The sequence below is a fragment of the Hypanus sabinus genome, chromosome 26 (assembly GCF_030144855.1).
Source record: "Hypanus sabinus isolate sHypSab1 chromosome 26, sHypSab1.hap1, whole genome shotgun sequence".
Lineage (NCBI taxonomy): Eukaryota > Metazoa > Chordata > Chondrichthyes > Myliobatiformes > Dasyatidae > Hypanus > Hypanus sabinus.
The window spans coordinates 45327678-45340332 of NC_082731.1; the positions used below are offsets into that span (position 1 = coordinate 45327678).

General features: G+C 46.1%; 1 protein-coding gene across 3 annotated transcripts in view; it reads left to right on the forward strand.

The window, feature by feature from the left end:
* The window catches only part of eml2 (EMAP like 2), a 154682-nt gene that overhangs the window by 111210 nt on the left and 30817 nt on the right, over nucleotides 1–12655 (forward strand). For all 3 annotated transcript variants that reach the window (XM_059950995.1, XM_059950996.1, XM_059950998.1), the window contains 2 exons: nucleotides 9678–9812; nucleotides 11661–11760. In XM_059950995.1, the coding sequence (XP_059806978.1) occupies nucleotides 9678–9812; nucleotides 11661–11760 (235 nt within the window). The remainder of the gene's footprint in view (nucleotides 1–9677; nucleotides 9813–11660; nucleotides 11761–12655) is intronic.

Consider the following 12655-nt stretch of genomic DNA (forward strand, 5'->3'; position numbering starts at 1 on the left):
CAAAGACACTTGCAGGTTTCTACAGACGTGCCAAGGAGAGCATTCTACTGACTGTATCACCGTCTGGTAATTTGGGGGAAGGGGGCACTGCGCTGGATTGAAGTAAGCTGCAGAAAGTCGTGAACTCAGTCAGTTCCATCATGGGCGCTAGTCTGTCCAGCATCCAGGACATCTTCAAGGAGCAATGCCTCAAAAGATTAAGGACCCCCATCACTCAGGACATGCCCTCTTATCACTACCATCAGGAAAGAGGTACTGGAGCCTGAAGGCAGACTATCAACGATTCAGAAACAACTTCTTCCCCTCTGCCATCCGATTTTTGAATGGACATCGAACCCCCGAACATCACCTCACTACCTGTTTTTCTCTTTTTTCACTATCTATTTAATTTAGCTTTTTAAAAATACATATACTTACTATAACTTACAGTTATTATTATGTCATGCAAGGTCAGAGGCCTTTGCCGGTCAGGGTTGATCGTGGTTATTGCGTCCTGGCTGTCTAGATACACGAACGGTGGGCAGTATGATATGGAGAATAAGCTGTTGCCCCTCTCCACACAGCTGATGAACCCAAAGGAACGGCAGAGACCGATACAGTTTGGCAGCATCACAGGAGTCACCAGTGGGCATTGAACTCGATGCCTGAGGGACTGAGGCCCCAGGTTTTTCCCTCCGAGTTTCTCCCAAAGCCAACCCCATGAGTGGGTATAGCCACTCATAGGTTTCAATAGGTACATTTAAGGTCCAAGAAATGTGTACAGTAGACACCCTGAAATTCTTTTTCTTCACAAACATTTACAAAAATAGAGGAGTGCCCTAAAGAATGAATGAGAGTTAAACATTAGAACTCCAAAGTACCCCCCAACCCCGGCTCCCCCCTCCCATACACAACAGCGGCAAAGCAATGACCCCCCCCCTCCCCCACCAGCAAAAAAGTATCGGCACCCCCCACTGAACACTCAAGCATGCAGCAAAGCATCGATAAAGACACAGACTGGCAGTACCACAAAGACTACTCGTTCACCTGGTAATTTGACATACCACGTACCTAATGAGGTGTCTCCATTTCACAGTGAGAGGGGAGACATAACAAACAACTCGCTGATTTATGGTGTTAAAAGTCGGTTGTGTTGTTTTTTCCGAGCGCTGTGTCCAACGATCTCAGGTCCCTGGGCACACGGCCAGCAGCCAGCTCGATGCTGTCGATCTTCAGTCTCCCACGACGCACCAGGCGGTGAACTGATCCCGAGTCCGCCCGCCTCCAGAGCCACGAAAATCCGGCACCCTGGAGGCGTCCTAGTCTCCTATTGAATGATGCAGTCGAGCCCACATCCACCACTCCCTCTGGCAGTTTGTTCCACACTCCCACAACTCTCTGAGTGAAGAAGTTCCCCCTCAGGTTCCTCTTAAACATTTCACCTTTCACCCTTAACCCATGACCTCTAGTTTTAGTCTCACTCAATCTCTGGAAAAGGCCTGCTTACGTTTACCCTTTCTATACCCCTCATAACTCTGTATGCCTGCTCTGGCCTCTAGAAGCACGTCCATTTTCTACGCTTGTCGTGTCCTGTATGTACGCTATTTTTTATATCATTTCCTGCATGGATTCAACTGGAAGCCCGTGACGGAAAGAATCCATCTCCATTCTCTATTTGCCCTTAAACAAACAATATTTTTCCACAAGTAAGACCTCGTTAAAAGCCCTGAAGAAAGCTTCTGTCTCGGGCGATTCTTCAAGAAGGTGTTTATCTTTGTATGAATGCACTGCGAGGGCAGGAGTGTGAAAAGATGATTCATCTTCAAATACATCGCCCGTGGACTGCGGATTTGTCTGAACGCCGCAGAGGGAACGTCAGCTTCTGAACCGAGCGACGTCGACCGCCAAGACTCGGGAACGAGGTCAGGACGTAGTGCATCTATCATGCCTCCGTGACGCTCGATTGAATCCACGATAGGCATAGCTGTTGCACAAGCCTGCACCAGAGCTGAAACTGCAAGAACGAGCGCAGCTTATCCGAAACGGGAAGCTGAGATGCAAATTTAGAAAATTCATTGCAGTCATGGAGAGAACGCATGCAAGTGTGCTCAGGGAAGGCGTGAAGGCGTGAGGCAAAGGTGTACAAAGCTGCAGGTGATCTAGAGCCAGAATCAGTCACACTTTGCTGTCACAACAGCCACTGCAGCTCACTAAAGAATATGACCAAAGGCACTTTGTCTATGGAAAAGACCACACCACTCTGCCTTTCACTTAGTCAAGGTCTACAGCACAAAGGCCCACAGCACCCTCTTCTGCAGCTTTGTCACCGCAAAGACCTCAGTCCAGAGTTGCTACTAATATCTTCACAGAGATGGACAGCCTGAACTTCCACCCATCCCAGGACACAAACCACAGGAGCCCCAGGTGCATTGGATTTGGCTTGGTGTCTGGCTCACCAAGACCTAGTCGCCGCAGGACGACTAGTCTGCCAGATACCTGTCCCGGAAGTCAAGCCTTCGCAATGGCCTGGAAGGATGAGTAAGAGTAAGTGGCTTTGTGGGGGAGTCACTGCAGCCCAGAGCAGAGCCATGGGTTTGAAAATGCCCTGGCGGAGGCTGGATGGACACTATGGCTCTCCAGGGGCAATTGACAAATTTATCTTCGGTGGACTCGATAATCTCCCACGAAGGACTGCAGAAACTGCGGGAGTTTGCAGATCTGTTGTCGGAACTCCAAGCCACAAGAAACTAGAGTTTCCTACCAAGGCTGAGTTTCTTGGACGTTGCAAGAGGAGTGAACCCTGTAGAGGAGAAAGTACCAAACAAGTTGCAAGAACGGTGGATAACTGAAGGGTCCGAGTACAAGACGGAGCATCATGCCCCCCATCCACCATTTTTGTTCCTTGTGAAATTCATCAGCCGCCACGCAGAAATGCGAAATGACTCTAGTTTTAGGCTCTCAACTTCCGACAGCACCTCATTCAAAGAGAGGTCTCCAACAAAAACATGGAAAACCAGAACCCCTATCACAGTCAACAAGACTGAAGTAGAAGACTCCATTATGAACCCCCATAGTCACCCCTTAAGGAAATGAAGAGGATTCAGAGAAAAGCTGTTGGCAGAACGGAAACTCTTTCTAAAGGAGCGCACAATATATTTCAGATGCTATGCTTCAACAGCACACCAAGTGAAAGACTGTGAAGTTAACATGCAAGTGTGACTATACTTCCAATAACAGAGCTGAAATCCCAACTCCCCAAGCATCAAACAGCCGTTCACAACTTAAGGACATAGCAGACAAGATTCTCCCACTTGACTCTTCTTCTAAGAATTTCCTGATGCTTGGCGGAGGCACCAGTTGTGAACATAAGGTGTGTGAACAGCACAATGCACCTTAACCGGACCTGCGATGGGTCATAGACCGTGAAATCTGCCTCGATGGTGCTCAGCAGCCGACAATCGTCACATTTAAGACTAACGTCCTGGAGAACGGCGCCCAAGTCATTTCCGACCCTGTGAGAGTAGAATCTGTATGAAAGAGAAGATTGTAGGCAGGTAAACCATATACCCTGGCATACTTCTACTCAACCAGATTTAGGCAAGATGGTCTTCTGTCACTTGGAAGGAGACTATGAGCTGGCATCTTCCATTGAAGATGCAGCCTTCCTTTCTGTTGTGGACAAAGAGTTTAACAAAGATGAGTCAGTAGGTCTCCTTCCTTTCTTCTGGCTATGACATCTCGTACCAGACAACAGAGAGCAGGCCTTTAGTCGACTTGTGTTCCTCAGTCACCCAGCGAGAAGGAAACCAGAAATGAAAGATTATTACTTGGAATTCGTGGAGAGACTCTTCAGGAACAATCATACAGAGCTAGCACCTCCACCGGGTCCCAACAAAGAAAATTTGCCCAATTTCAGTGTCACCACCCCTAGAAACCTACACAAATACAAATTGTCTTTGATTCTAGTGCACTGTTCAAAGTCTGAGCACTGAACAGTGTGCCTTGGTGAGGCCCAGACCTCAATACCAGTCTGATTTGAAGTTCCCACGCGTTACAGAACTGAGTCTGTCGCAGTGACGGCAGACATCAAGCAAATGTTCCACAGCTTCCTGGTGGGGTAGATCATCGGGACTATCTCAGATTATTGTGCTTTCATGACCACCAACTGGACAGTGAGATTCTGGAGAATCATATGAGAAGTCATGTAGTTGGTAATCTCAGACGTTAAGACAGCCATCAAGGGAGTGAGGTATTTGGGACTGAAGCATGTAGGTGCATAGAAAGCCCTCTTCCGAAATGCTTAGCCAGGTTTAGGTCAATAGGAACATCGTTCCAAGAGTAGGGATTTGGGACTGAAGCACAGAGGTACAAAGAAAGCCCTCTTGTGGAATGATCAACTGGGTTGAGGTCTGTTGAGGTCATTGGAATAGAAAGACATTTCTATATTGATGATGGTCTTAAATAATTTTCTAAGGCAGAAGAAGCAGTCAGCGCGCTGAAAGCAGCACAAGACACATTGGCGCATCCAATGGTGCTGAGCTCGTGCAATGTCTCCCATCTGAAGATGTGGCCAAAGGTCGACAGAATCTTGATCTTGGGCAGAACAAAGGTGTCAATGATGATGGGACCTCGATACTGAGACCTTTACTTTCCAGGTCGCTGATACCGAAAGACCCTTTCCGCATCATAGCGTGCTATCCACTATCGACAACCTATCTGACCCTCCTGAGTTTTCCTGTTCCAGTCAATATCCAGGGATGCTTCATGTTGTCCTTGGTCACTTGTGGAAGGGATGTCCCACTCCCTAAAGAGAAACACAACAATGGCAACAATAATGTTCTTCCCTTCAGGATCTTAAAAATTTGAAGATTCCAAGAACCTACACAACAATTCCACTATCTACAGCCCAAATGCAAGAGGTCTGCCTCTTCTGTGATGTGCCAACTAAAGCAGTTGCTGCTCTTGCAAGCCTGAAGGTCACAGACGCTGCTGGATATAGTGAAGTTGGATTCATCCTGGGCAAGGCAAAGCTCCCAAACCAGATCTCAGCATACTAGGACTTGAACTTGGTGCTGCTCTTCCAGCAGTTGAGGTGGCAGAGATGACGTCAAGTTCTTTGCCAACAGCAACGTTGTGCTCGGTTAATGAAACAAGGAGATTCTATGTTTACGTAAAAGGATCCAACATATCGGTTGATCGGCCCAGAAGAGCCCATGGAACTAAATTCTGACTGACCTCCACCCGGCTGACCATTGCCACGAGAGGACTACCCAGCTCACCCTCCGCTCATGGTTAACCGGCCCAGCGTTTATTGCTGATCCACAACAGGAATGACATTTCCGAAGAGAGAATGGTTAAAGACCGTGAAGAAAGACTTTACAAGGCCAGTCTTTGAGCATGTCCTTCTTTTTGGCTTTTAGTTTCTGTAATTAAGTTTGACATCCTCTGGATGCCAGGCGGGGCAGTTAAATTTGGTATGCTTGCCTTGTATGAATATCGCTTCCTGTACGAAAGCTGTTTTTATATCATTTCCTGGCTGGGTAATTTTGATTCAAAGTTCAAAGAAAATTTATTATCAAAGTAAAAATATGTCACCATACACAATCCGGAGGTCATACTCAATAAATTTATAGAACCGTGACCATAACAGAGTCAGTGAGACTGTCCAACCAGATCGCAGAAGACAACAAACTGAGGAACTAGAAAAAGAGAGACATAATAATAATAAATAAATAAGCAATAAATATTGAGAACGTGAAATGAAGAATCAGAACCAGAGGCATATGTCGTGAAATTTGTTTGTTTAAAGAGTTCTTGAAAGTGAGTCCATTGGTAGTGGGAACATCTCAATGATGGAGTGAGTGTAGTTCTCCCCTTTGGTTCAAGACCCTGATGGTTGAGGGGTAATAACTATTCCTGAACCTGGTGGTGTGGGTCCTGAGGCTCCTGTCCCTTCCTGATGACACCAACGAGAAGAGAGCATGTCCTCATTGGTGGGGCTCCCTGACGATGGATGCTGCTTTCCTGTGACAGCTCTCTGTGTCGATGTACTCAGTGGTGGGCTGGGCCGTATCCAGTACTTTTTGTAGGACTTTCCATTCAAGGGCATTGGTGTTTCTACATCAGGGTGTGATGCAACCAGTCAATATACTCTCCACTACACATCTGTCGAAGTTTTAGATGTCATATGAATCTTCACAAACTCCTAAGGGCAGTGTGATATTTGAAAGGAATGACTATTGTTTATTTTTGTGGTATATACTGAAGCTCCATCACCCCTGGCACACAGGCTGCCAACAGCAACTTGCCAGAGTATTCTGTCTCCGAGCCAGTCTTTCTAGTTGTCCACAAGATCTAAAGATCTTTCCTCTCCAAGGCTGGGGCCTTTGGAGTTTCTGTAGCTCTGGGTTTTCGTGGGGTGGGGTTGACAGGCCTGTGCCCGACCCTCCTCCTTTCGCAGCCAGGCTTGGCGGAATTTGTGGAATTTATGTTAAGTTTCTTAGCTTCTGTTTGCCTAGTTTGTAAGGTACGTTGGTGTTGTGTAATAAGCTAATATTCACTGTATTCATTTATTTATTTATTGCTTCATTTATTTATAGTAATAAGAGGCATCGATCATGTGGATAGTCAGAGGCTTTTTCCCATAGCTGAAATGGCTAACACGAGGGGGCATAGTTTTAAGGTGCTTTGGAGTAGGTACAAGGGGGATAAGTTTCTCACACAGAGAGTGGTGGGTGTGTGGAATCCACTGCTTGCGACAGTGGTAGAAGTGGATACGATAGGATCTTTTAAGAGACTCCTGGATAGGTACATGGAGCTTAGAAAAATAGAGGGCTATGTGGTAGAGTAATTCTAGGCAGTTTCTAGAGCAGGTTACATGGTCAGCACAACATTGTGGGCTGAAGGGCCTGTAATGTGTTGTAGATGTCTATTCTGTTTACTTATCTGGCCCTTCAAGCCATGCTGCCCAGCAATGGCCTGATTTAACCCTAGCCTAACCACAGGACAATTTGTAATGACCAACTAACTTAACAACCGGTTTGTCTTTGGACTGTGGGAGGAAACCGGAGCACCCGGAGGAAACGCGCGCAGACACGGGGAGAACGTACAAACTCCTTAAAGGCAGCGTCGGGAATTGAACCTGGGTTGCCTGTACTCTAAAGCGTTGTGCTAACCACTGCGCTACTAATGCCACCCATTTATACCCTGGGTGTGCATACTATGACAATACGTGAACAGAAAGCGATGGAGAAGCTTGGGATCAATTACATAGAGTTAGGAGTCAAAGTGGGTTCGTTTGTTATGTGACATCATCATTATGCGCCATGCTGTATGACATGGGCGACCGTGGTCTTTCTGTGACCATGATTGTTTCTGGCAAATTTTTCTACAGAAGTGGTTTGCCATTGCCTTCTTCTGGACAGTGTCTTTACAAGACGGGTGACCCCAGCCATTGTCAATACCCTTCAGAGATTGTCTGCCTGGCGTCAGTGGTCACATAACCAGGACTTGTGATCTGCACCAGCTGCTCGTACGACCGTCCACCACCTGCTCCCATGGCTTCACGTGACCCTGATCGGGGGCTAAGCAGGTGCTACACCTTGCCCAAGGTGACCCGCAGGCTAGCAGAGGGTAGAAGCACCTTACACCTCCTTTGGTAGAGACGTATCTCCACCCCACCACCCTGAAGAAGTGGGTATGATGGCCACGTGATGAACCCTATGCTGAATGATTTCCGTTCATTGGTGGTTGAACCCACCACCATCCCGGTTACTGATTGAGGTCATTCCTATTGGAGCAGTTTCTTGAAAGCTTAGTCAAAAGAAAGCAATTGGAAATTCCTACTAACTCTCTCCTATAGTGAAATGCCACAACTGGGTCTGACAATTGTAACTAGAGAGAGGCCATTCAGTCCCTCAAACCTTGCTGCTATCCAGTGAGGCTAAGAGTAATCTCTTGGGCAGTCCCTCTGTTTCCAGTCCAATGCAACACTGACAAAATGCTGGAGGAACTCAGCAAGTCAGGCAGCATGTGTGGAGGGGACCCTTCATCAGGACTGGAAAGGCAGAGAGAAGAGGCCAGAATGAGGAGGTGGGAGGAAGGGAAGGAGTATACGTTGGCAGGTGATAGGTCTGACCAGATGAGGGGGAATAGGAGGATGGTGGGAGGATGGGGCAGGGGAATGAAGTGAGAAGCTGGGAGGTGATAGATAGAAAAGGTAAAGGACTGAAGAAGAAGGAATCTGATTGGAGAGGAAGAGTGGGCCATGAGGAAAGAGAAGGAGGAGGGGCACCAGATGGAGAGGATAGGCAGGTGAGAACAAGAGAAAGAGTGAGAGAGGAGACAGAATGGGGAATGGAAAAAGAGAGGGGTGGGGAGAAATTAGTTGGAGAACTCTGTGTTCATGCCATCGGGGGTTACTCCTCCCACCCGAGAGTGGCACAGAGGAGACCATGGACTGACATGTTGGAACAGGAATGGAAAGTAGACTTAAAATGGTTGGCCTGCTCCAGTTTGTTTGGTCCTGAGATGACTAAAGAGGGTAATGGGCGGACTGCAGACCTTTCTGCAGGTGGGTCAGGAGATGTCAGATGAGGTGGGAGGATTGATGGTGCGTGAGGTGGTCCCCTGCCTCTGCTGTTCTAACACATCACTGCTCCAGATCCTTTATTGATCTGGCCTGAATAAAGCGGATAGATCTATATTTATATATTGTTACAAAGATAAATATTGGTTTTATTTGTCCCATGTAAGCAACAGCAAAATGTGATGCTTGTGTCCCAGAAGTGCTGGGGGCTGCCCACAGGTGTCACCATGTTTCTGATGCCAACATTGCTTGCCCACAACTGTGCGATGCCAACTGTTTGGAACGTGCCAGGAAACCAGAGCAGCCGGAGAAAACCCATGCAATCACAGGGAGAATGCACATATCTCCCGCGGGCATCAGCGGGAATTGAACCGCCAAGCACTGACTGCTGGCGCTGTAAAATGTTACGCTAACGGGCACATTTTAGCTTGCATCAACTAATTGTTGTGAGAGCAGATTTCACACCCATCACCCAGGACATGTCATCTTTTCATTGAAACCACCGGGGAGGAGGTACAGGAGCCTGAAGACTCACACTCAATGATTCAGGAACAGTTTCTTTCCCTCTGTCACCCGATTTCTGAATGGACATTGAACCCATCAACACTAAACACTACCTCAATACATTTTTGCACTACTTGCTATTATATATTACAATGCTCTGCTACTGCAAAGACAGCAAATTTCTTGATATATGCCAGTGATATTAATTCTGACTCCCATTATTTCTAATTTTCACTCCTTCCAGGCTTTGTGTGGAAAAATGGTTCTAAAATTTGTCCTGTTGAAAATCCCAATAAGTGAACCAGCCCGGAACGCCCACCGTTCATCCCTCTCCATAGCTGCTGCCTGACCTGCTGAGCTCCTTCAGCATTTTGTGGGGCTTGCTCTGGATTTCCAGCATCCGCAGAATCTCTTGTGTTTACGGTTTTAAAAGTTACTGTGAATAACACAACCCAATGAACATGGGTGTGTGTTATAAACTGGGGTCGTAATCAGCTCAGCTGAATACATAGATTCCCGGTGTGATTTGATGTAAAGGGTAAGGCAGGGGGAGGGGGCATTGTATTGAGGCACCTCTCTGAACCTGGTCTGTTTTATCTTCTTGCAGTGTTCCAATGAATCTGTGCTGGCAGCAAACTTCCACCCAACCGAAGCCAATCTCATTATCACTTGTGGGAAATCCCATATTCTCTTCTGGACGATGGAAGGCAACACTCTCTCCAAGAAGCAGGGCATTTATGAGGTGAACATTGCTGGTTTCACAGGGAAAACATTGTTGGCTTTTCAGGAGTAGTTGGGCTGAGGATGTTCAAGTTTAACTGGTCCAATGGTTTGATTTAATATCAGAGAATGTATCCAGTGTACAACCTGAAATTCTTACTCCTCGCAGACACCCACAAAACAAAAAAATACCAAAGAATGAATTACAGAATACATTAGAATCCCAAACCCCTCCCCTTTCCCAAGCACAAGCAGCCACAAAACAATCAACCACCCCCCCCCCCCAATGCAAGCAAATCCCCCACAGACCATGATCTAGAGTCTGTCCAAAAACTACTGTCCATCCCAGTACTTTGACAACTCAGACAGGCTCTCTCTCACTGACGAGGGAGAGAAAGGTATTGCAACAAGAGTGGGGGAGTAGCAAATGGAACAATTTGCTGGCTTTTTAGGAGACAGCTGGGCTGAGGTGTGATAGCGGTATATTCTCGTTCAATTGCTTTTCACCCCTACTCATGAATACAGTCAAAAGAAACAGTGTTCCTCTGGGGTCAAGGTGTAAAACACAGAACCAACAGTCACACACAGCACAAGGCATATATAATTATGCTTGAAAAAAAAATTAAAGATAATGTTAATGATATAGCCCATGTCCAAGAGGGTCATGGCCAGGAGACTGATGGCCCATGGATATTGTCCTCAAGCCACGTTTCTGCAAGGCCTGTCCGCAGATTTGGGTTGGATGGATCCTACGAAGCTTTCTGTAGGGAAGTCCTTCTGATGTAGGGGCAGATTTAGGCCATTTGGCCTATTGATGCCATAATTGTGCCATAATTCAAGCATGGCTGATTATTTTTTTTAGTTCACGTAACTCTTAATCTCCCTCCCAATCAGGAAACTATCAATCTCTACCTTCGATGCACTCAATGACTTGTGAATTCCACCAATTCAGCACCTTCTGGTTGAAGAGATTTCTCCTCATAATCCCAGGAACGAAAGACTTGAGATGAGGAGCAGCCTGGACTTGCCATTGATGGAGTTTTAAGGCCAGAATATAGAGTGGATGCGGAGAGGATGTTCTCGTTAACAGGAGAGTCTGAGATCTCAGATAAAAGCATCCTCAGATCTAAGCAATGTTCTGTAGTGCATCCGATCATTTGGCAAGACCTGTGCTATCCTTGGAAACTGAGGTCATTGTCTCTTAGGGCAACTAAGACTTGTGTGTGTTCAGGATGATGGGTTAATGCAGCGAAGTGTTGCCGGAGCTGGGGGGGTGGATGGTGGGATGATTTCTGCTTGGAATGCAAATTGGTGGTGATTATTACTTGTCTTTGTGGCACAGAGCAGGAAGACAAACATACAGTGGGTGTAAAATGTAATGGTGTATCATAAAGACATTGTATGCAAATATCAAGTAGAAACAGTCCAATCTGATGTCACCAATTCTTTTCCACAGAGTAAATCAATCTGACAAATTGGATTCCATAGGAAAAGCCAATCTGACCAATTGTTTCCATAGAGAAAATCAATCTAACCAATTGGATTCCATAGAGAAAACTGATCTGACCAATTGGATTCCACAGAGAAAACTGATCTGACCAACTGGATTTCACAGGGAAAACTGATCTGACCAATTGGATTCCAGAGAGAAAACCAATCTGACCACCAGTGGGAGTTGATTGCAACAAAAGGAAGAGGTGTCAATCAGAGCTGTTGAAAGGGAGTTAGTTAGCTACACAAAGGAGAAAAAAAATTGAATATAAAGAGCTGAGCTAGCTGGATTTCTCTTCATAGGAGTCTCGATTAGATAATTGGCCTCAGCTTGTTCTGCAAAGTTTTATCAGTTAACTGGTTGAATGTTTTCTTCCAGAAACAAGAAAAACCCAAGTATGTTCTATGCTTGGCTTTCTCTGAGAATGGGGATGTGATCACAGGAGATTCCAGTGGAAACCTGGTCATCTGGGGTAAAGGTGAGGATGATATTTGTAATCAGTTTGTTGATTATAACTGTCCAGCCACCCACAATCTCATTCATACTTGTCAAATATTTAAATATCAAAAGAGTGACCAATTTATTGTGCACCTCCCATACATAATAAATTGGCCACTGAGCGTATGTTCACGGTCTTCTGCTGTTGTAGTTTATCCACTTCAAGGTTTGACATACTGTGTGTCAGAGATGCTCTTCTGCACACCGCTGTTGCAACATGTGGTTATTTGAGTTACTGTCACCTTCCTGTCAGCTTGAACCAGTCTGGTTCTTCTCTGGCCTCTCTCGTTAACAAGGTGTTTTTGCCCATAAAACTGCCATTCACTGGATGTTTTTGTTTTTCATGCCATTCCCTGCAAACACTTTGGTTTGTGTGAAAATCCCAGGAGATCAGCAGTTTCTGAGATACTCAGACCACCCCGTCTGGCACCAACAATCATTCCACGGTCAAAGCCACTTAGATTTCTTCCCCATTCTGGTCTGAACAACAACTGAACCTCTTGACCATGTATGCATGCTTTTCATGCATTGAGTTGCTGCCGCGTGATTGGTTAGTTAAATATTTGCATTAATGAGCAGATGTGCCTAATAAAGTGGCCACTGTGTGTATTCTGAACCTACACACCTGTACCCGTGCGCATGGCAGTAAACTCAAGGTGACTTGATGTTGTGTACACTAAGCACATTGTTTGGGTGTAAACCTCAAACCTCTGGGGAAATGTTTTGTCCAGAAGAAAGAGGGACATCTTTAATTGCAATGTACATTTGGCAGTATCCCCACTCAGTGTGCCTTGGGAGATGATGTGGTTTCAGATGAGGAGGGTGATAGGCAGATGGAGGAGGGGAGAGTGGGAATAGTGACAGAGGTGATGGGT